Below are 20,534 nucleotides of genomic sequence, written 5' to 3'. Positions count from 1 at the left end.
CTGATGCTCCATACTCAAATATTTAACTCAATGGAATGCTTATAGTCAAAAAGGAACTAAAAACCTACAGTTTTCCCTAGATCACCAAAGTAGCGTTTTGTCCCCGAAAGTCCTTCCCCTTTGACACATTTACTTATCAATTTGAAAGTACCTGATAAACACAAAAGTAGACAAAAATAATCCAACGGATTAGAACAAAAAATATATATAAATTCTGTCCTAACACTGTATCTGAAACAGTTGAAGTAGTAACTATCTGTCTGTTGCACATATCAGACAGAAATTAATTGAGAAATAAGTGTTCCCAATTATCTATATATTCTCAGCCCAGTCTAAGGACACTCAATTCAACTAAAAAAGTTTTTAAAAAAATGTAGAATTGGGAAGAAAAAATGAAAAATCATTTTAAAAGTGAATAGAGTACATACACTTTTATGTTTAAATAGACATAATTATAGAATAACATAATTACTAATATACGTATTTACAACATCTCAAATTGCAAGTAAGTTGGCTGAAACCCCTTTGTTAGCACACGTGTTAGTTGATGCCCTGAAAGAATGTAAGATGTAGCTATCAAGCCACCATCCAACTTATCCTTAATGAAGTGACTGTTTATTTCTGAGTGCTTTGCTAGGTCATAGCTAAACATGATTATGACAATATCGATAGTCAATTTATTGTCAAAAAATAACTTCATAGGGCCTTCACATTGCATCGTCAAATTATTCAGTACAATCTTCATCTGCGGTAACTCTCAAATTTCTTGTGACGTAACTCTGAATTCAGCCTTAACACATGATCGGGCTACTACATTTTATTTCTTACTTCTCCAAGCCACAAGGTTCTCATATAGGAATGTGCAATAGCACAAAGTGGGTTTCTTCACTCATTGAATCAACATAATCATATCAAGTTAAGCTGCTTCCATAGTTAAGCTTCCACCTTTTTTTGAACAAGAGTCATCTCCCTAGAGTTGGTTTTGAGTTATTGTATGATACAGACCAACGAAACAGTAAAGGAAACAAGGGATAGTAGCTGAAAATAATCAGCATAAACAATTGAAAATTTAAATAAATACTCCCTCCATTTTAAAATAATGTCGTTTAAGATTTTTGCACAAATATTAGGGAATGTAATAATATTGTCACAAAACATTACATTTTTACTAAATTAACCTTATAAATGTGTTGAAAATAATGAACAGAGTAATAATTAAATGACACATTTGAAATACTTTATTATTAATAACGATAATAGTAGTAGAGGACTTCTCTAACTACTCTTAGTGCAACGCTTCAATACAAAAAGGAATTCTAGAGTGCCTCTACCAGAAACTTATTCGGTCATATTCTCTAAAACCCTAGAAAATTAATTTTATATAATACTAAGGAAATTCTATTATATCATATATTTATTAAAACGATATTATTCATAAAACCTTTATTATAACGTATTAAAAAAAAATTTCCTATTATTAAGTAAATCTTATAGAATCATATATTTATTAAGAAGAGATTATTCATAAAATCTTTATTATAAATTGTTGATGAAATAACATAAAATATTTATATTAGTTAGACACCCTACTAATTAGTAAAACACCTTAATCATAAACTTAATCACTACTAGTCTCTTTGAATCCACCTTCTCATCTGGAATCATATCATTGTAGAACACGATCTACATTCTGCAAGTACCTCACCCTCGAATCATGCATGAATTGGCTTATCAAATAAGCCAAATCAAGGCTAGTGTGTGCCAAGTAAATCAACTTCTCCACTGGTCTTTAATATTGGAACTTGTCAATTTTGGCACTATCCAAAGCTCATCAAGGATTCAAAGAGTGTAAAATTCAAGAAAACTTCATATCTTTGAAAAGTAAAATCCATAGTGTAGTTGCAAGATCAGATGTTGAGGCTGAAGACAGGACTGTGACATTAATAACTTGCGAGCTCATTTGGTTGAAACAGTTGCTCAATGAGCTTCAATTCGAAGAGACAACACAAATGGCATTGATATATCTTAATCAAGCGAGGTTGCATATTGCCTCTAATCAGATTTTTCATGAGAAGAGCAACTGCATTGAGATAGATTGCCCTTTATCATGAAGAAGATCGAATCAAACTACATCGAATCAAACTACATCGAATCAAACCACATCACCGCTAACTTTGTCAATTTCAATAATCAATTGAAATATGCTTCATGAGGTCCTTGAATCAGTAACAAGCTAGATGCATATGATTTATACGAAAACTAGAGGGTGAGTATTGAAAATAAGATTGCAAATTGTATACTTATTGGGTAGGATATCGTGTAAATAGGGATAGAATATTGTGTAGTTGTGAAAACTTAATAATATATAGGGATAGAATATTTTTCCCAAATCCTCCTCGGGCGTGGATATAAACGGTAGGTGGACATGGATATAAACGGTAGGTGACACAGAATGTGAAATTTGATTTTTCCAATACACCCCGTCGCACCAAATACTATTGGACTTAATGTGTGAACATATATGGTAGGTGGCCTAATTGGTAGGCTCGGATACCACTTGGGGAGTCATAAAAGGTAAGAAGTAATGAAGATATCAATGTTCCAAGATGACAAGAGAAAGAAACATCACAACTTTAAGGTATTAGGTATATGGGTCACCTAACTTATAAATCCAACCTATTATTAATTCATAATCAAAGTGGGATTTAATAACTCAAACTTAAACCCAACAATCTCTCCTATAAATATGAGTCCCTCGGATTCAACACAGTATTCAGCTCCCATGTACAAACATTAATTTATTTATATAGACTACTCAAATCTAATGAGTCTTACTATTAAACTAAAGGTCCGAATTAAGAATTACTACTAACAATAATAATAGTAAATTTACAACAGTTATTATTTTATTTATTGCTTTTAAGTCTTATACAAAGAGGATTCAGCTCGCATGTACAAACATTAATTTCTTTATATAGACTATTCAAATCTGATGAATCTTGCTATTAAACTATTGGTCCGAATAAAAATTACTACTAACAAAAATAATAATTTTACAACAGTTATTATTTTATTTATTGCTTTTAAGTCTTATATAAAGAGGCCCTGTGATGTAGTTCAAAAGGTTTCACAATTTTATGCCTACTTTTTTTCTCATTCAATAAAACATTACAAAGGTATTCTATTTTTTTTCCTTCTCTGTTTTGATTCTCTCTCCAAAAATTATGAATCCATTTATTGGTTCCCAAACAGTGTATTAGAAAATAAAAATGAGTGCAAATAGGAAATTAATAAAGCACATCATATACCTAAAGTTAATCCTGGAAGATTTGGCAACCTATGTGACGGATCAAAGAAGACATCAAGAGATGACGAAGCCAGGTCATCAAAAATAGAAACAAAATCCGGAGGAAGCAAGGGACTTCCTTTGGCAATATATATAGCCCTCATAGCATACCTGGACAAGCACTTCAAATTCAGCCATAACTCTGATAATAATAATAATAATAATAATAATAATAATAATAATAATAATAATATATATATATATATATATATATATATATATATATATATATATATATATTGTAGGCTTACCATGAATAGTGTTGTGCACATTTAATAAATAGTTCACGCATTGTAATCAAAGCATGGGTTATTAGAACCCCATTTAGTTCTACTACCATGTTTTTTATGGAAGGCACCTGAAAAGAGAAAGATGAGAATTAAACATGAATAAGTACATGAGTACACGCCATGGTTACGAGGAAAATGGTCAACGAAGTATACTAAACAAACCTTAACTACACTATGAATTAAGGATCTTAGAGCTTCCTGCGATGAGCTATAGGTTGAATGTGATTCCCCGGGAATAAAATTGGCAATGATCTAAAAATTCAGGATAAATTACGAATTAGTTATTGAATATATTGTTGAATATTCTTAGAATTTAGACTTTAGGATCTTACTTCACTCCATAAACCACAATACCAACTTGTAAGGTAAGACTAAACCCACCCTATAGAAGATATACAATACATTTGCAAATAGAAATGTGTTAACATTCCATTGTAAAACTGAATAGTTGTAATTGATTTTGTAGTAATGAAAAACAGTTAACAAAATTACAAACCAAATCTACTTTATCATTCTCTCTAATTTAATATAGTATCAATTTGATCCACAGCGGATCTCACTCCCCCTCCGTCACCACCACATCCATCACAAAGACTATGCTTTCTTAACAACCACTACCTACCTCACAAAAAGACTCTCCAGTGCCCCTTTACAATTAAAGATACCCTACATTGTTTTGTTCAATCAAAATCCTTACTACAAATTTCTTAAGGTCTTTGGGTTGCTTTTTCCTTTCCTTAGACCCTACAATAATCTTAAGCTTGACTTTAGGCTTCATGAGTGTTTGTTCTTCGGGTACTCTCCTTCTCACAAAGGTCACAGAAGTCTATCCCCTAGTGGTAGGATGTACATATCCAATGATGTCCTTTTTAAGAATCAAGGTTTCCATTTCTTGAATTGTTCAATAATCTCGATCATCACTCACCGTCCACCCCACAGATGTTACATTGTCTACTCTTCCTTATAATGTTCCTACACCTACTATTTCCATTCTACCTATGCCTACTAGCTCGGCAAACTTTACCGAACCTGTCATATCAGAACCTGGTATAGTCAGTAGCTCACATGCATCTAGTTCAAATTCATCTACACACGCCAATGCATCAACTAATATTTCTGAATTTGATTCTACACACTCCCATGCATCAACTAATATCCTGGAATCTGATTCAGTTCATTTTGTGTCCATTACTCCTACAACTCCCATCACAAAGTCTCCTACTATAGATACTCCCGTTCCACCCAAACTAGAAGGTAAAGGAAGACTTGGAAACAAAGATAAATTACAGTCTCCTATTATAGATACTTCCATTGCACCCAAAATAAATGGTTAAGAAAGACTTGGAAACAAAGATAAATTAAGTGGAAAGAGATGTCCAACTTTAGACCCCTTCGCGATTATCGTCACTGAGAGTGTTGATCGTGCACAAGACAACAAGACTTTGAGAACTATACTTGAAAGTCATTGTCAATTAATTCACCAACAGAAATGAGATTACTAAGACCAGGAGAAGCAAAACATTGGTTAAAGTTGAAGAAATATCCCAAGTACTTGTTAAAACAAAAACCCGAAGTCTATATGTATTTTTCCACTTCTTCTCTATGGTTAAAAATCAGTTTGGTGTGAGTCTTAAAAGAATTAGGTTTGATGATGCCAAAGATTACTTTAACCATGGTCTTAATTCTTTCTGTCAAAAAGAATGTATCATTCATGAGTCCTCCCGTGTTAAAACTCTCCAACAAAATGGGATTGTTGAGAAAAAGAATGGGCACCAAACACTATAAAGCCTTCCTCACATGTCTAAACACTATAATAATACCTAATTCTCTATCGGAGGCATTTTGTCTGACAAAAAATGGAAGCAAGTCATGGACTTGGAAATGGAAGCACTGGATAAGAATAATACTTGAGAATTGGTTTCCCTACCAAATAGAAAGAAATCTATAGGGTGTAGATTGGTATATATTATAAAATACAAGGCTAATGGATCTATTCAGATGTACAAGGCAAGATCAGTTGCCAAAGGATTCACCCAAATTTATAGAATAGATTACTCAGAGACATTTGCTTCAGTTGCTAAAATGAATATCGTTAGTTGCTAAGTGCGGTATCCATATCTAGTACTGAAGCACAGTTCTAGGCAATGGTACAAAGGATATGTGAACATGACTAAAAATGATCTTAGAAAATTTGAAGAGAAAGAGTGATTAACCGGTGAGACTTTATTGTGATGAGAATAACTGTTTAATGAGATTGTGGTGTGATAACCAGTCTAAGAGTGATTAAATCAAGTCTTTTATGAAAAAACAAAACACGTTGAGGTAGACTGTCACTTTTTTAGAGAGAAAGTTCAAAAAAGTCTCATATCTACTTCATATGTTAGGACAGGAGATCAACTAGCATATTTGCTTACAAAGACATTGAATGGGATGCAAAGTGATTTCATTTGTAACAAGTTGGATATGATTAATATATTATGCTCCAGTTTAAGGGGTCTCAGTATTTGGGTTAGGCCTAACTCATCCCTACAAAACCGGCTTGTAAGGTGAGGATTGCCCCCATTTATAAACACAACACAGGTCATATCTCTAAGTAATGTGGGACTAAATTCACCCCTTCAAAGCTAACACAGTGAAGGTGTTAGGGGCTGCAATGAGGCAAGCCAAAGTGCCGCAATTAAGGCAACTAGGGACGGACCACAATTAAGGCGAAAAGTCCAACACACACCCTCACGCTTGAGCCTCAATGAGCCCAAAGCGTGGACGATGCGGGAAGCCCAACAATGGATAGACTCTGATACCATATCAGAATTTGGGTTAGGCCTAACCCATCCCTACAAAATCGGCTTGTAAGGTGAGGATTGTCCCCATTTATAAATACAACACAGGTCATATCTCTAAGCAATGTGGGACTAAATTCACCCCTTCAAAGCTAACACAATGAAGGTGTTAGGGGTTGCAATGAGGCAGGCCAAAGTGCCGCAATTAAGGCGACTAAGGGCGGACCGCAATTAAGACGGAAAGTCCAACAAGGGGGAATTGTACGAGTTATAATATAAATTATAAATTACAATATTATATTATTAGGATTTAGAATTAAGTGAATGGGCTTGGCTCATTTGTCCTTTTTATGTACTACTCTTTTAACCTATTAATATAAATACGAGGGTTCCTATACTACTATAGTAGTAGTGTATCTCATACACTATTTTTATTGTTTCTCTCTTTCTACAAACCAGAAACAATGTCTATAATTTCAAGTATAGTAATTAATGAAAAGTACTCAAAGTAGGGGAAAAACAAATTGTGGAAGGAAACCTTTATTGGATGGATTTCAAAATGATCAAAGTAAATCCGCTGACTCTCTGAGTCACTAAGAGATGTTCTCCAAAATGAAGCAAGTTTCATTAATGTCTCCTCATCAAGGTTCAAATCCATAGGCTACACAAAACAAAATGTCGAATCATTTAAGAGTACGACCAATTCATATGCGGAGGTGTTAAGTCCACAACTTAAAATTGAATATATTAGAAAAAGCCAACGTCCAACTTTACCTGAAGAAAAATTGATGAGTATCTAAATTGCTTCACATTTGAACTGGACGCGAGTATAACAAAAACAACCTTCAGTACACTATCATTTGGTTCACTGCAATCCAATTGATGCCTGCGAAGCATTGATGCAAAAGGAGCTCCGGTCCGCTTAAGCTCCAAGTTCATGTACTAGATCGATAACAAATAGGATATGATCAATAAAGTCCTTAAACAAATTATTTTCCTCGGACTTGGTATTAAAAAAAAAGGTGAAATAAATGGTATTAATCAGCCATGCCGTTGAATTAAACATGTTACCTGTATACTGAGCTGGTTATATTTCTGATGATTATTAGAAACAGTAACCATGTGAAGATTCTCAAGCTTCACGACTACAATTGGTGTAAAATCTTTGCGCTCATTTTCATCTTCCTGCTTCAAATAGAAGCTTGACAATTACAATAGAAAACAAAAACTGGAGCTTAAAAGTTGAAAACAATTTATCATACCTTCTATGCTTCACTAAGAATTGAACACCGTAAAATATCACGTAGACCAGGAAAAATCACTCCCGTTATCCCGGGCGACACATTTTATGACCCTAACTTTAAAATCTATCTACTTCTGGCAGTATTTGAAATTGAGCCACTGATACAATATATATATATATATACTACAAACTGAGAAATGCCCAGTAAGATCAGATGAAACAGGGAATGTCTTTTGTTCCAAAATTAGTTTTATTCAAGTTCACAGTATACACATTAGCAAGCATAAATTATAAACATGGAAAGTCCAACTTCAACAAAAATCAAGCACCTGACAAAAGCTAGGATACCTGTGTTACATGTTCAAGTACGTGAACCGCAAGCCGAGAAACTCTCAGTTGAAATTTTGCATACAAATCAAGAACTGCATCCTTCTTGAAACTATCAGAGATCTCACAAATTCGCAAAACTCGTGTTGGCCCTTCTGCATATATTTCATAGCCCACTTTTGTGATCTCAAAGGCATCAGGCTCACTGATCGGATCTCTTGATCTTTTGTCTGAAAGCAAGCGTGTGGCCAAAACTCTTTGTTGACCAAGTTTATAAAAAGCTATCCATGTTCTCACCTTATCCAACTTAATCTCTCGTAATTGAAGGCTATCTACAACAGAAATCAACAGCACTATTAGTTTTTCTTAATATTTTTTTCTTTTATGGTGAGATGATTATTTATCCAAACCATAAGACTCTGATAGATTGATAGTGTAAGAAAATGAAAAGCCAGAGAGAAATTTAACTTATAAGAGTCTTTGTTGAGTGAGAGTCTTTGTTTATTTATATAATTCAGAAAGAAATATAACTTATACGAGTCTTTGTTCATATCAATAGATTGCCTTAAGAAGCTCAAGTTAACTGAACCATGACTCACATAACTACATTTATTAGGGTTGAGTGAGGTTCAATCCAAATTTTAAGTTACAATAGAACATTTTATTTATTAATTTCTTCCTTTTTTTCTTTTCTATACATACAACCATGATACATGTAATTATAAGCCTAATATTTTATTTCTGTTTTTCTTGATTACCAACACTTACGAGAATATTTATAATAATATTAGTATTTATAAATCGAAACAGTAACCAGAGCAGTCGTCGAAGCCACTGCCTTTGCCACCAGTAGAATCAGAAGCCGCTGATCTGCCCCGGCTAGAGTGCCACTAGCCATATATGTTACCCAGTGTGTGAATCCAGTGTGCTGCCTTCCTGTTGCTTGTTCGCCGCTTCGCCCCCACCATCTAGTTTCTCCTTCCTTTCTGGTTCATTTAGGACCCTTTCTAGCCTTTGGGTCTCACGTTTGAGAAGTGTTTTGGAGGTCTATGCTGTTGTGTTGGTATAAATGTTTGACGCATTCCAGAATATTTCTCTGCAGATGTTTTGGTCGTTTATTGTTGTGATTCTATCCCAAGATTTGTTGGTTCAGACTACGGGGCAGATTGGTTGTTTTGTTTTGCATCTGTTGTGTAGATCTGCTACTGCACGTCTATGCTGTTGTGTTGGTATAAATGTTTGACGCATTCCAGAATATTTCTCTGCAGATGTTTTGGTCGTTTATTGTTGTGATTCTATCCCAAGATTTGTTGGTTCAGACTTCGGGGCAGATTGGTTGTTTTGTTTTGCATCTGTTGTGTATATCTGCTACTGCACGTCTATGCTGTTGTGTTGGTATAAATGTTTGACGCATTCCAGAATATTTCTCTGCAGATGTTTTGGTCGTTTATTGTTGTGATTCTATCCCAAGATTTGTTGGTTCAGACTTCGGGGCAGATTGGTTGTTTTGTTTTGCATCTGTTGTGTATATCTGCTACTGCACGTCTATCACTGCTATTAGAGACGGTTTACGGTTGCTTTAGTCCATTATTTGTGTATATCCAACATTTTCCATCTTCAACCACATTAACTCATTTCAGTATTCTACAGTTTGACTATCTCACTCTGATGGTCATGGATTGTATTCAGGAGCTTCTGATCATGCAGTTGGTAATCTTTCTCTTATCACTAATTTGTCACCTTCTAAAATACCGCACAATATTACCCTTGCTAAATGTTCTAAGACACATATTGTCGGTATTGGTCAAGCTTCACCTCTATCATCTCAATACTTGGATTATGTGTTACTTGTGCCTGGTTGCCCCTTTAATTCGATTTCAATCAGTAAAACTTACCCACTCTCTTGTTCCATAACATTTACTCCAGACTATTTCTTTATAAGGACAGGAGTACAGGAAAGACAACCGGAACATGTTCTGAATCACAAGCCCCTTAAGCCCAGTTTGAAAGACACAAAAGAACTCTACTTTCTCTTGGTCTTTTCTCAAGTAAATATAATACATCTCTTCTCTATCGTAAAACTTCCTAGTCCTTTCTCTTTATGATCATATTTGTTATGAAATCATTATTGCCGGTTCCTCTTTAACACATGTTTAGAATCTCATAAAATGCTAAATATTGCTCTTGAGCAATTAGGGCCTCTGGATTATTTCTTGGGCATCCAGATTAAACACCTATCTAGAGGATCATTATTGTTGTAAAAGGCTTACCCCAGAGGGCTGACATGGCAGATTCTAAACCTATGGCCACTCCTATCACTGGCAACTACACGTTATAAAGTGGTTAATAATGCTTGTAGAGTGCTCTATTCTAAGTTGGGCTTAGGACCTAACTCATTAGGATATAAGCCCTTCAGAAACCATATCTCTAAGCGATATGGGATTAAACCCACCTCTCAGGAAGGCACACTAAATATGTTAGAATGTTGCAATGAGGCAAACAAGTGGTCCAATAACAGCCCATAGGGGTGACCACAATTAAGGCAAATTTTCAAACATCAATGATTAACCTCCTGTAGACTTAACCGATTAAGTTATTCATAAATCAGGATTTTTTGCCAAGATGTCATAAATCAACTTTTTTTATAAAAGATAAATCAACTTTTCCAAACAGAAGCATGGCTCCATCATTATTGATGCTAAGAAGAGATTATAGAGTCTAGAACAAGATTCAAATGAGCACCGTTGATGCGGACAACCAGTCTACGGGGAAGAGTTAGATCATCCCAGACATAATCAGCGCTGCCTGCAGGTCCAAGAACCTCCGGCTCTAATGAACCCTGGAAATTTCACAAATGATGTGAGGGGCAGGGAAGAAAAGAAAACAATTGAATCCAAATCTAAAACAAAGAATTGATGCGTACCTTTTGATAGTAAGTTATTGATACATTAGGCAAACAATTTTGAATTCGGTAAGGAAGACTCAAATTTGGTGGCTTGTAGAAACTCAAAACAAGAGTGGAACCTTCTTCTACCACATGAACAGCTGCAAATTGTATCATTCTGTTGTCTGATGCTGTATCTTCTTTTCTGAATTTCAGGAAAAAATGCCCTAGTGAAGCTAGACACACTGGGCCAGACCATCCCAATCCAGGCTCATTTGTATGAAACTGAATATATAACAAGGAATTGTCACTGTCAATTCTGTGTTTTCTGATTAACCGCTCAAATACACTGAACTCTTTTTTCTTGCTTAATCCTTCCTTCAGCGGCAGTGACATTCTCTTTTTGCTGTCAATGGAGATTACACCTGTCATCTCATCCTTCACAGACAGCTAAATTAAGTACAGGTTATACAAAAAAAAACACTCTCTTAAACTATTATGTAATCGATGCATACCTGGAAATAGTATTGGCGAACAGTAATACATTGTTCTGATTCATTACAAATAATATATCGTGGAACCAAAGTCACCGTTTGTGATGGCACAACAATCTCTCCTAAAGAAGGACCAATAGACACTCCAAGCTTCGTTACAGATTTAATCCCAGATCCTTCTTCTTTTTTAAAGCTTATCTCTGTAAGGCCTGATAACGAACCCAAGTCTAGCAGTGCCTCAGATGTATGGTCTTCTGGCAATTTCAGTTGCACTCTTTCAGATCTGGAAACATTGAAGAAGATAAGAAACTGTATAATAATGCATGATATAATAACTAGTAAACTTAGGTAGCATTACAAGAAACCACAAATTTGACATATTAAACAAATAAGTTATGGACAATAACTAATCTTACTTCAAGAACCATGATCTGGTGGACTTTGGCAGCAAACATAATCCTAGCTCTGAAGGAACATTTGAATTCAAATTTTCTAATTCAACTCTGCATATGGAGAGCCAACCATTGTCAAAAATGAGCAAAGCATTAATAGCCTATTAAATGACTATGAATGTAGGAATCACCTGGATAGAGGCCACCTTTTTGTTGCAAGAACATAAATAGGAAGGTCTGTCTCATTCTTCATACAATAGGATGTAAAAACAACAACCTGCAAGCAGTACCATAGATTCACATGATATATGAGTAACTAGACAAAAGCATGATATAGAATTTCACAACTAGATGTCAGCTCTACTAAATGAAAACAAAGGCAAACATGATAACCTCCAGCATGCCCCTGTTTCCCCGGTACAATCTCAAGGTTGCAGAAAATTTTCCTCCATCGAAGTCCAAATTTATATCAAGATGTTGGACCTCAGTGTTCTGCTTCAGTAACTTCTTCACACAATCCTTACTATTTACGGGCTTGCAACTTGAATTAGAAGAAGTTAAAGTAACAGTGAAGTATATAACTGCTGGATTGGCATAAAAATCAGCTGTTGAACCACATGATATCCTTGCTTGCTTCCCAATTTTCTCATATCCAGCCAGATTCAGCTGATCTTAACCGAAATCGAAATCAAAAGTTAATGTAGTGTAAAATACAAATATTCGCTAAAACATGCATTTCTTTACCTGTTTCACTTAAGAGGACGTCTATGTCAGAATGCAATAAGTTTGTCAACCGTACAGTAGGAAGAAGATATATTTCTTTCTGCTCTAGCAATGAAACTTTGGAATTCCCATTTTTTAACACGGCGGTAGACTTTTGAGGTTGTGCAACAGGGATATCTTTAGCAATTGTCTGAATGAGAAAATGCATATCGGACACACATAAACCCTCAGACATGAGTTTGCAAAGCACAGTGCTAAAGGAGCATTTAACGGATTTTACAAATAATGCCTTGCGAACTTTGTAGTTTAATTTTTCAAATACTCCAGTTAGACGGACAGCTTTCCCACCTTTAATATAATCCGACCATTCCAGCGAAAGAGATGTTTCAGAGTTACTAAATTCCTCAGTCATTTTAGGTCTAAATGCAAATAAGAAGTTACCTGAAAATTAACCATTAAATCAAATCAACTCAGGATAAAGGTCAATTGATTCAACAAAGTCTTCGAAAAACAAAACAGCATGAAATATATCTGTTGTAAATGGTTAATTTTACAATTGTAATTTTTAGTATTATTGGTAATTCATGTTTGGACCTTTAGTAAGGCTCATTAGGTCAGAATACTCAATTTAAAGAGATTAGTGCTTGTTTATTCATTATCACAGAATAATATTCAGATTTAACAATATTGATAGAGAAAAATAGGCTGCATATTTGTTTAAAATTGAGGTTGTGGTGGGTTTGGTTCTTATTGTTTAAAAGTGATATTAATGGAATCTTGGTTTGTGGGGTTCAAATGGATTTTGGTTTGAATAAGAAGATTAGGCGGGTTTCTCAAGCTTGGTACTTGTTTTCCAGAATCATCTGTTGCAGCTCTTGTTCCTCTTGTTCTGGAGGAACCTATTTCTACATCTGAGTCACTTGTCCTTGCTCAAGTTCCCCTTTTACCCTCTAAGTCTCCTATTTTTGTTCATGTCCCTCCTCTGGCCTCTATTTTGCAGGAGTCAGTACCTTCAGCACCCGTATCAGAAGTAGTGAAGACAAAGGACAGTGAGCCAACATTGGTGTACCAAAGAAGATATACTCAAAACAAGACATTTTATCTCTCAGAGGAAGTATAAGTATGTGCTTGATCTTTTACGAGAAACAGACGAACATGGATGAAACTCTGCAAGTGTCCCTATTGAGCAAAGTTCAATATCAAAGACTAGTAGGTAAGTTGATATATTTAGCCCACACAAGACCGGGATTGGCATATGGTTTTAGCATTGAAAATCAGTTCATGCATGATCCAAGAGACAGACACTTATGGGTTGTAGATCGTGCTTTGCCGTATCTCAGACACTTATGGGTTGTAGATCTTGTTCGGTAGTATCTCAGTCACTCCTAAGAGAGGACTCTTGTTCAAGAGAGGTGTAACTGTAAGTTTGTAAATTTGAGTATGGAGGCTTATATTGATAAAGACTATGCAAGTTCAGTGAATGGCAGAAGATCCACCTCAGGCTATTGCACATTCTTGTGTGGAACACGTGTTGCTTGTAGAAGTGAGAAGCAAAGTGAAGTAGCTTGATCAACTGTTGAGGCAGAGTTTAAAGTTGTCGCACAAGGGATGAGGGTTATTGTGGATGGATATTGTTCAATTGTTGTGACAACAAATCAGCTATCAATATTGTTCATAATTCAGTTCAATTTGCCAGGACAAAACACAATGAGATAGTCAAAAACTTCAATAAGGAGAAGCTCTGCAAATACTTATAGTAAAACTAGTAAGCCTTATTTTTGTATTAGTTTTCACAAGCCTGTGCGATAAGTACTAAGCTTATAATTAAATATAGATTAGCGCTTGCACATTGATTATTATCGATTAAGAAATATTTTCCACATTTAACTTTATATGGATCATGTTTACATACGGTTTGTGATTATATACTTCCGAATTTGAACTTGCATATTTGGGGTATTATGGATGTTTGTTGTTTTGAATATTGAGATAGTAAAATAATTTAGTCTTTAGTATTTTTTCCTTCGATTTTAATGATTTTTTAATTCAGTATCAATGGTTGACATTCTGTTATTTATTGATTTATTGTACAAAAAGTGTGGGTAACAAGTATGTATTGAAAACAGAGAAAAGCATGAAAAGAGAGTAGAGATAAGAGAAAGAAGAGAGTAAGTTAGTTAGATCTAACTGAATTTAATTTCAGTTTCACAGAGTTAGTTACATTGGTTGAGTAACTGTGTATTTATAGCTAAACCTAAATGTGCTGACTCAGCACAGTTAGTTACAAGGGTTATACTTAGAAGAAGTATAGTTACTCTTATACTCTAATAGTATGGGCATGGGTACCCACCTAAGTGGGTTCGGGTACTAAAGTTGTTGCCGCCACAGATACAGATCTGAATACGGATATTTTTTTCATATAGGTATGGGAATGGATACTATAGTACCTTACCCAGACTGTCTCTTATTGTCTCTAAAATAGGAAGTGACAAGGATGGAAAGGGTCATTCTATAAATTGAAAGTGTTGTGAAAGGAGAAATCCTATGGAGGGTCATTCTAATCCTCTTGTTCATTTCAGTTTCAATTAGACTTCCAAATCTTTTGATTCTTTTTTCTGTCTTCCGTTTTAATTCTCACTGGTTCCTAACAATGTCCCTTGCATTCTGTAATATCTGCTAGTTAGAAATGAACTTAATCTGAGGCATCATCCTAAATTATAGTAAAATTATATGTACAGAAACCAGGAATAACATTGAAAGAGATGATTGGAATTGCTTTAGAGCAATACTCTCAACTTTTTGTTATTTATAACTAAAGAATAAGTTCGAACCAATAATCAAATCCCTTGAATATAGAGATGAATAAACTAATAAAACTAATCTAATAGAGATTTTCTCAACGGAGAATAACTTAAATCTATACATATCTTAACAACATGTATAGAAACCAGAAATAACACTGAAATAGTATTTAAGTAATTTAAATGGCAAAGATGAAAATCTGCAGCGTTATAAATAAGAACAGAAATCATTCATCTTTCACGACGGAAACCACAATGATATGTTATAGAATTAGAGTTAGTTTAATTCATCCCTACAAAACCGGTTTGTAAGGTGAAGGGTGTCACTTTATATAAATTCTTTGTAGGCTCTATCTTTAGCCAATGTGGGACTTGAGTTTTTCCCAATACACCCCCTCACGCCCAGCATTATTGGGCTTGGTGCATGGATATAAACGATGGATGGCCCGAATTGTCGATATGTGTGACTTGGTTTTTCTAATACACCCTCTTATGTCCGGCACTATTGCGTTTGGTGCGCATATATAAATGATGGATGGCCCAAATAGACATGCTCTTGATACCATAATAGAATTAGAGTTTGCCCTAACTCATCCCTACAAAACCGGCTTGTACGGTGAGGGGTGTCACTCTACATAAATCTTTTGTAGGCTCTATATTTAATTAATGTGGGACTTGGGTGCTTTTTTCCAATAATATGAAACAATATAACTTCTAAACCTGACAGGGTTCACAAATGAATAGTAGAGAATAAAGAAAATAGTGTGAAATGAAAAGGAATAACTGTAAATAAAAGGGTCAGCAGATGAAGGTGTATACCAACACTTAAGGACATTAAAGCCCTCTTAACTCCCCCAGAGAAGTTTATTGCATCAAATATAGCCATAGAATCATCTATACAATCTCCTGGTTTTAACAAGATAGATGCAAACTCATCTTCCATTGGAGCAGGTCGCTGGAATTGAAGTTCCATTGAAAATCCAGTTTCATTATGTATTTTAATCAACGGAGAAACCACAAATGATAGGCCAACCTGAATTAAACAAACAGAAGAAACAAAACAGGGTTTATACATGGAGATGAGGCAATCTATCTCTGACTTAAATTGCACTAACACTCAAACAAAGGCATGTATAATTATTTTTACTTTCATTAGTTTAAAGCATTATATATGATTACTTATCATAATTCTTTATTTCTTACAGTATTTAATTTTTTAATTGTATATACTCCTTTATTAACCCAATTTCAAATTTGCAAAAAATATGTGCTAAATGGAAAGGAATTATTTGCATACCTCTGAATTTCTAGAAATGTTAACCACGAGCATTGGCCCAGGGAAAGTTCTTGAACCTGTTAAATGAATAATGAATATGATAAGGACAGCCTTCATAATTGCATAATCCCGAGATGGCGACCCAAATATAAAGAGCATCCAACAACTTCAACCACTCAGTTTCTCATGACATGGTTAAGAAACCGCACAGTAATGGATGAATATGAAATAACATTTTTACCAATCATTCTTCTTCAAGATCAGATAAACACCCTTCTATTGATGTGACATATATGGTTCAAGAAGATACAGTATCAAATATCAATACTATGGAATAATCAATACAAAATCAAATGATTCATTTGATTCTGTTTGTACAGCTCATTAAGGATTAGGATTAATGTAATTAATTAGCTATTATTTCCTGTTCTTTTCTGTAATTAGAATTAGCATTCATGGGAAATTAATTCCCCTGATTCTTAGGTCAGATTTCTCTTTCAAATCCTGCCTTATGCAGTCTATAAATACAGCATATGTAATTCTCATAAAATATAAGGAAATATACAATATATTTCTACATGGTATCAGAGCACGATCTGAACCATCCCTAACCTAGCGCCGCCAAACTATGGAGGATCCCAAATCTGATGAATCGCTCAAAGTGGAGACTGGATCATTTCCGACCAGTTCACACGAAGGGCTCACTCACCTCATCACAGGCCATAAATTAAATGGTCAAAACTATACCCAATGGGTAAGGTCAGTCAAGATCTTCCTCGAAGGAAAAGGAAGGGAAGGCTACACAACGGGGGATTCTAAATGTCCCGAAAAAGGAGACAAAAACTTTCAGAAATGGAAACTTGAGAACAGCCAAGTAATGTCATGGCTGCTCATTACCATGACAAACGAAATTGGTGAAAATTTCATGTTCTATGACACTGCAAAAGAGATATGGGATGCAGTGAAGGAAACATACTCAAATGTTGACAATACATCTGTCATATTTGAGATTAAAAGCATTCTTCATGACCTTCGACAGGGAGAATCTTCTGTTACTGAGTATTTTAATATACTTAACAAACACTGGCAGCAACTCGACATATATGAAGAGGTTACATGGTGGTGTACATAAGATCAAAAGAAATATAAGGAGCTGGTGGAAAAAGATAGGATTTACAAGTTCCTATTGGGGCTAAACAATGACCTAGATGAAGTTCGTGGAAGGATCCTTGGAACCAAACCACTTCTCAAAATTCGAGAAGCCTTTTCAGAAGTGAGAAGGGAAGAAAGCAGGAAGAAAATCATGTTGGGAACACCTAGCTCAGTTTCGTACAGCGAGAGCTCTGCAATGGCAGCAAGAGGGAATCAGCCTCGGCCACCACAAAAGAAAACCCGCCCCTGGTGTGAACACTGCAAGAGACCAGGCCACACAAAGGAAACATGTTGGATCATACATGGAAAACCTTCAGAGACCAAATTTTTCAAAGGAAGGAGGTAGAGTCAAGCAAAGCTCCAATGCAAGGCCATGAGTCAAACCAGACTCTAGAAAATGAAGTTCCCACAGGTAATATTCTTCCTAACTCTGAACATGTTGATACAATAGATATTGATATTCCTATTGCTATGAGAAAAGGGGTTAGAACTTGCACTAAACACCCTATTGAAAAATATATCTCCTATGGAAAACTATCACAAAGTTACAGGTCCTTTGTAGCAGCTGTTGACAACATAGAAATTCCAAATAATATTCAAGAAGCATTGCAGAAACCTGAATGGGCAGCAGCTGTAACAGAAGAAGTTCAAGCACTTGTAAGAAATGGCACATGGGAGATCACTGCTATACCAGAAGGGAAGAAAGCAGTAGGATGCAAGTGGATATTTTCAATTAAACACAATGCTGATGGGAGTATAAACAGGTACAAAGCTCGGTTGGTTGCAAAGGGGTTCACACAATCATATGGGGTGGATTATGAGGAGACTTTTGCACCTGTTGCGAAGCTCAATTCTGTCCGGGTTCTACTATCTTTGGCAGCAAATCTAGATTGGCCCCTATACCAACTAGACATAAAGAATGCATTTCTAAATGGAGAGTTAGAAGAAGAGGTATATATGCAAATTCCTCCGGGACTTGAATCACCTGGAACCGCCAACATGGTGTGTCGACTTCGCAAATCTCTATATGGCCTCAAACAATCACCAAGGGCATGGTTTGATAGACTAACCAAAGTTGTCAAGCAAGATGGTTTTGTTCAATGTCAAACAAACCATACCATGTTTGTCAAGCACTCTTTGGATGGGAAGATAGCTTTGTTTATTGTCTATGTTGATGATATCGTAATTACGGGAGACGATGATGAACAAGTCAACCAGTTAAAGAAACTTCTAGCAAAAGAATTTGAAGTCAAAGACTTGGGACAACTCAAGTATTTTCTAGGGATGGAAATTGCACGAACAAAGAATAGTATTTCAGTTTCTCAAAGGAAGTACACTCTGGATTTACTTCAAGAAACAGGTATGCTTGGATGCAAAGCTGCCAATACTCCCATAGAACAAGTAAAAAGGAGTGAAGATGAGAATGTACCAGCTAATAAAGATAGATATCAAAGTCTAGTCGGAAAACTAATCTATCTAACTCACACCAAACCAGACATTGGTTTTGCTGTAAGCATGGCTAGTCGTTATATGTCAAATCCAACTGAAACTGACATGAGAAATGTGAACAGAATTCTCCAGTACCTGAAAGGTACGCCAGGCCGAGGACTTTATTTTCAAAAGAACTCAAACAGAGGCATTGAAGTCTACACCGATTCTGATTGGGCAGGATGTTTATCTGACAGGAAATCAACTACAGGCTACTGCACATTTGTATGGGATAATATGGTAACTTGGAGAAGCAAGAAACAATCTGTTGTGGCTAGGAGTAGCGCAGAAGCAGAATTCAGAGCTATGTCACAAGGTATTTGTGAAGGAATTTGGCTTAAGCGAATGCTAGATGAGATCAAAATTCCTACCAATCACCCCATGAAGATATTATGTGATAACAAGGCTACTATTAGCATTGCTAAGAACCCGGTACAGCATATGATAGAACAAAGCATGTGGAGATAGACCGACACTTCATCAAGGAGAAAATTGATCATGAAATTATAAGTGTTAATCATATTCCATCATGCCAGCAAACTGCAGACATTCTAACAAAAGCCCTTCCAAGGAACATATACGAGAATATCAGATCCAATCTGGGTATGATAGACATCTACCACCCAGATTGAGGGGGAGTATGGAATAATCAATACAGAATCAAATGATTCTGTTTGTACAGCTCATTAAGGATTAGGATTAATGTAATTAATTAGCTATTATTTCCTGTTCTTTTCTGTAATTAGAATTAGCATTCATGGGAAATTAATTCCCCTGATTCTTAGGTCAGATTTCTCTTTCAAATCCTGCCTTATGCAATCTATAAATACAGCATATGTAATTCTCATAAAATATAAGGAAATATACAATATATTTCTACAAATACTGATACTTCACTGAAGGTAATGTACTACTTAAGAAATGCAATCCATCCATATACCTTGGAGTCTAGAAACAGCATTAGGAAGGAGGAAAAGAGAACAAAAATATTAACTTCGACAAGGAGACATATTAACCAAACTATCTTTAAACACTTAAAATGTAGAGCACTTAGTGAATTTCAGGTTGCACAGGTCAATGGACAAAAAGAAAAACAAATAATGCATGGAAAGAAAGTAGTCAAGACCTTCTCTTGACATAATTTGGGTTTTCCAAGCAAGAGTCTGTGTTAGTGGAAGTAAGAGATGAATAGGAGAAGTTGCAAAGGAACCATCATCAGCAAGTTGGATAGAAACAGATATTGCAGTTTCTGAATCTTGAACTTTGAAATCACAGAGCCTCCTGTAACATGACAGGCACAAATAAAAAATCATAGAAGGAAAAGAAAAGGCATTAAAC

At 35.3% G+C, this 20,534-nt stretch overlaps 1 protein-coding gene across 1 annotated transcript in view; it reads right to left on the bottom strand.

The window, feature by feature from the left end:
• Window positions 1-20,534, bottom strand: part of LOC127074500 (uncharacterized) — a 47,851-nt gene that overhangs the window by 7,699 nt on the left and 19,618 nt on the right. Inside the window, 18 exon segments of the mRNA XM_051015834.1 lie at window positions 69-151; window positions 3,309-3,457; window positions 3,598-3,704; window positions 3,799-3,888; window positions 6,955-7,077; window positions 7,191-7,358; window positions 7,488-7,604; window positions 8,008-8,318; window positions 10,729-10,825; window positions 10,910-11,308; window positions 11,386-11,647; window positions 11,781-11,867; window positions 11,948-12,033; window positions 12,150-12,427; window positions 12,501-12,920; window positions 16,100-16,313; window positions 16,578-16,633; window positions 20,323-20,477. Coding sequence (XP_050871791.1) covers window positions 69-151; window positions 3,309-3,457; window positions 3,598-3,704; window positions 3,799-3,888; window positions 6,955-7,077; window positions 7,191-7,358; window positions 7,488-7,604; window positions 8,008-8,318; window positions 10,729-10,825; window positions 10,910-11,308; window positions 11,386-11,647; window positions 11,781-11,867; window positions 11,948-12,033; window positions 12,150-12,427; window positions 12,501-12,920; window positions 16,100-16,313; window positions 16,578-16,633; window positions 20,323-20,477 — 3,202 coding nt within the window.

The sequence above is a fragment of the Lathyrus oleraceus genome, chromosome 4, assembly GCF_024323335.1.
Source record: "Lathyrus oleraceus cultivar Zhongwan6 chromosome 4, CAAS_Psat_ZW6_1.0, whole genome shotgun sequence".
NCBI classification, from domain to species: domain Eukaryota; kingdom Viridiplantae; phylum Streptophyta; class Magnoliopsida; order Fabales; family Fabaceae; genus Lathyrus; species Lathyrus oleraceus.
The sequence above is the reverse complement of the archived record's forward strand: the minus strand, read 5'-3'. Positions and strand labels throughout refer to the sequence as shown.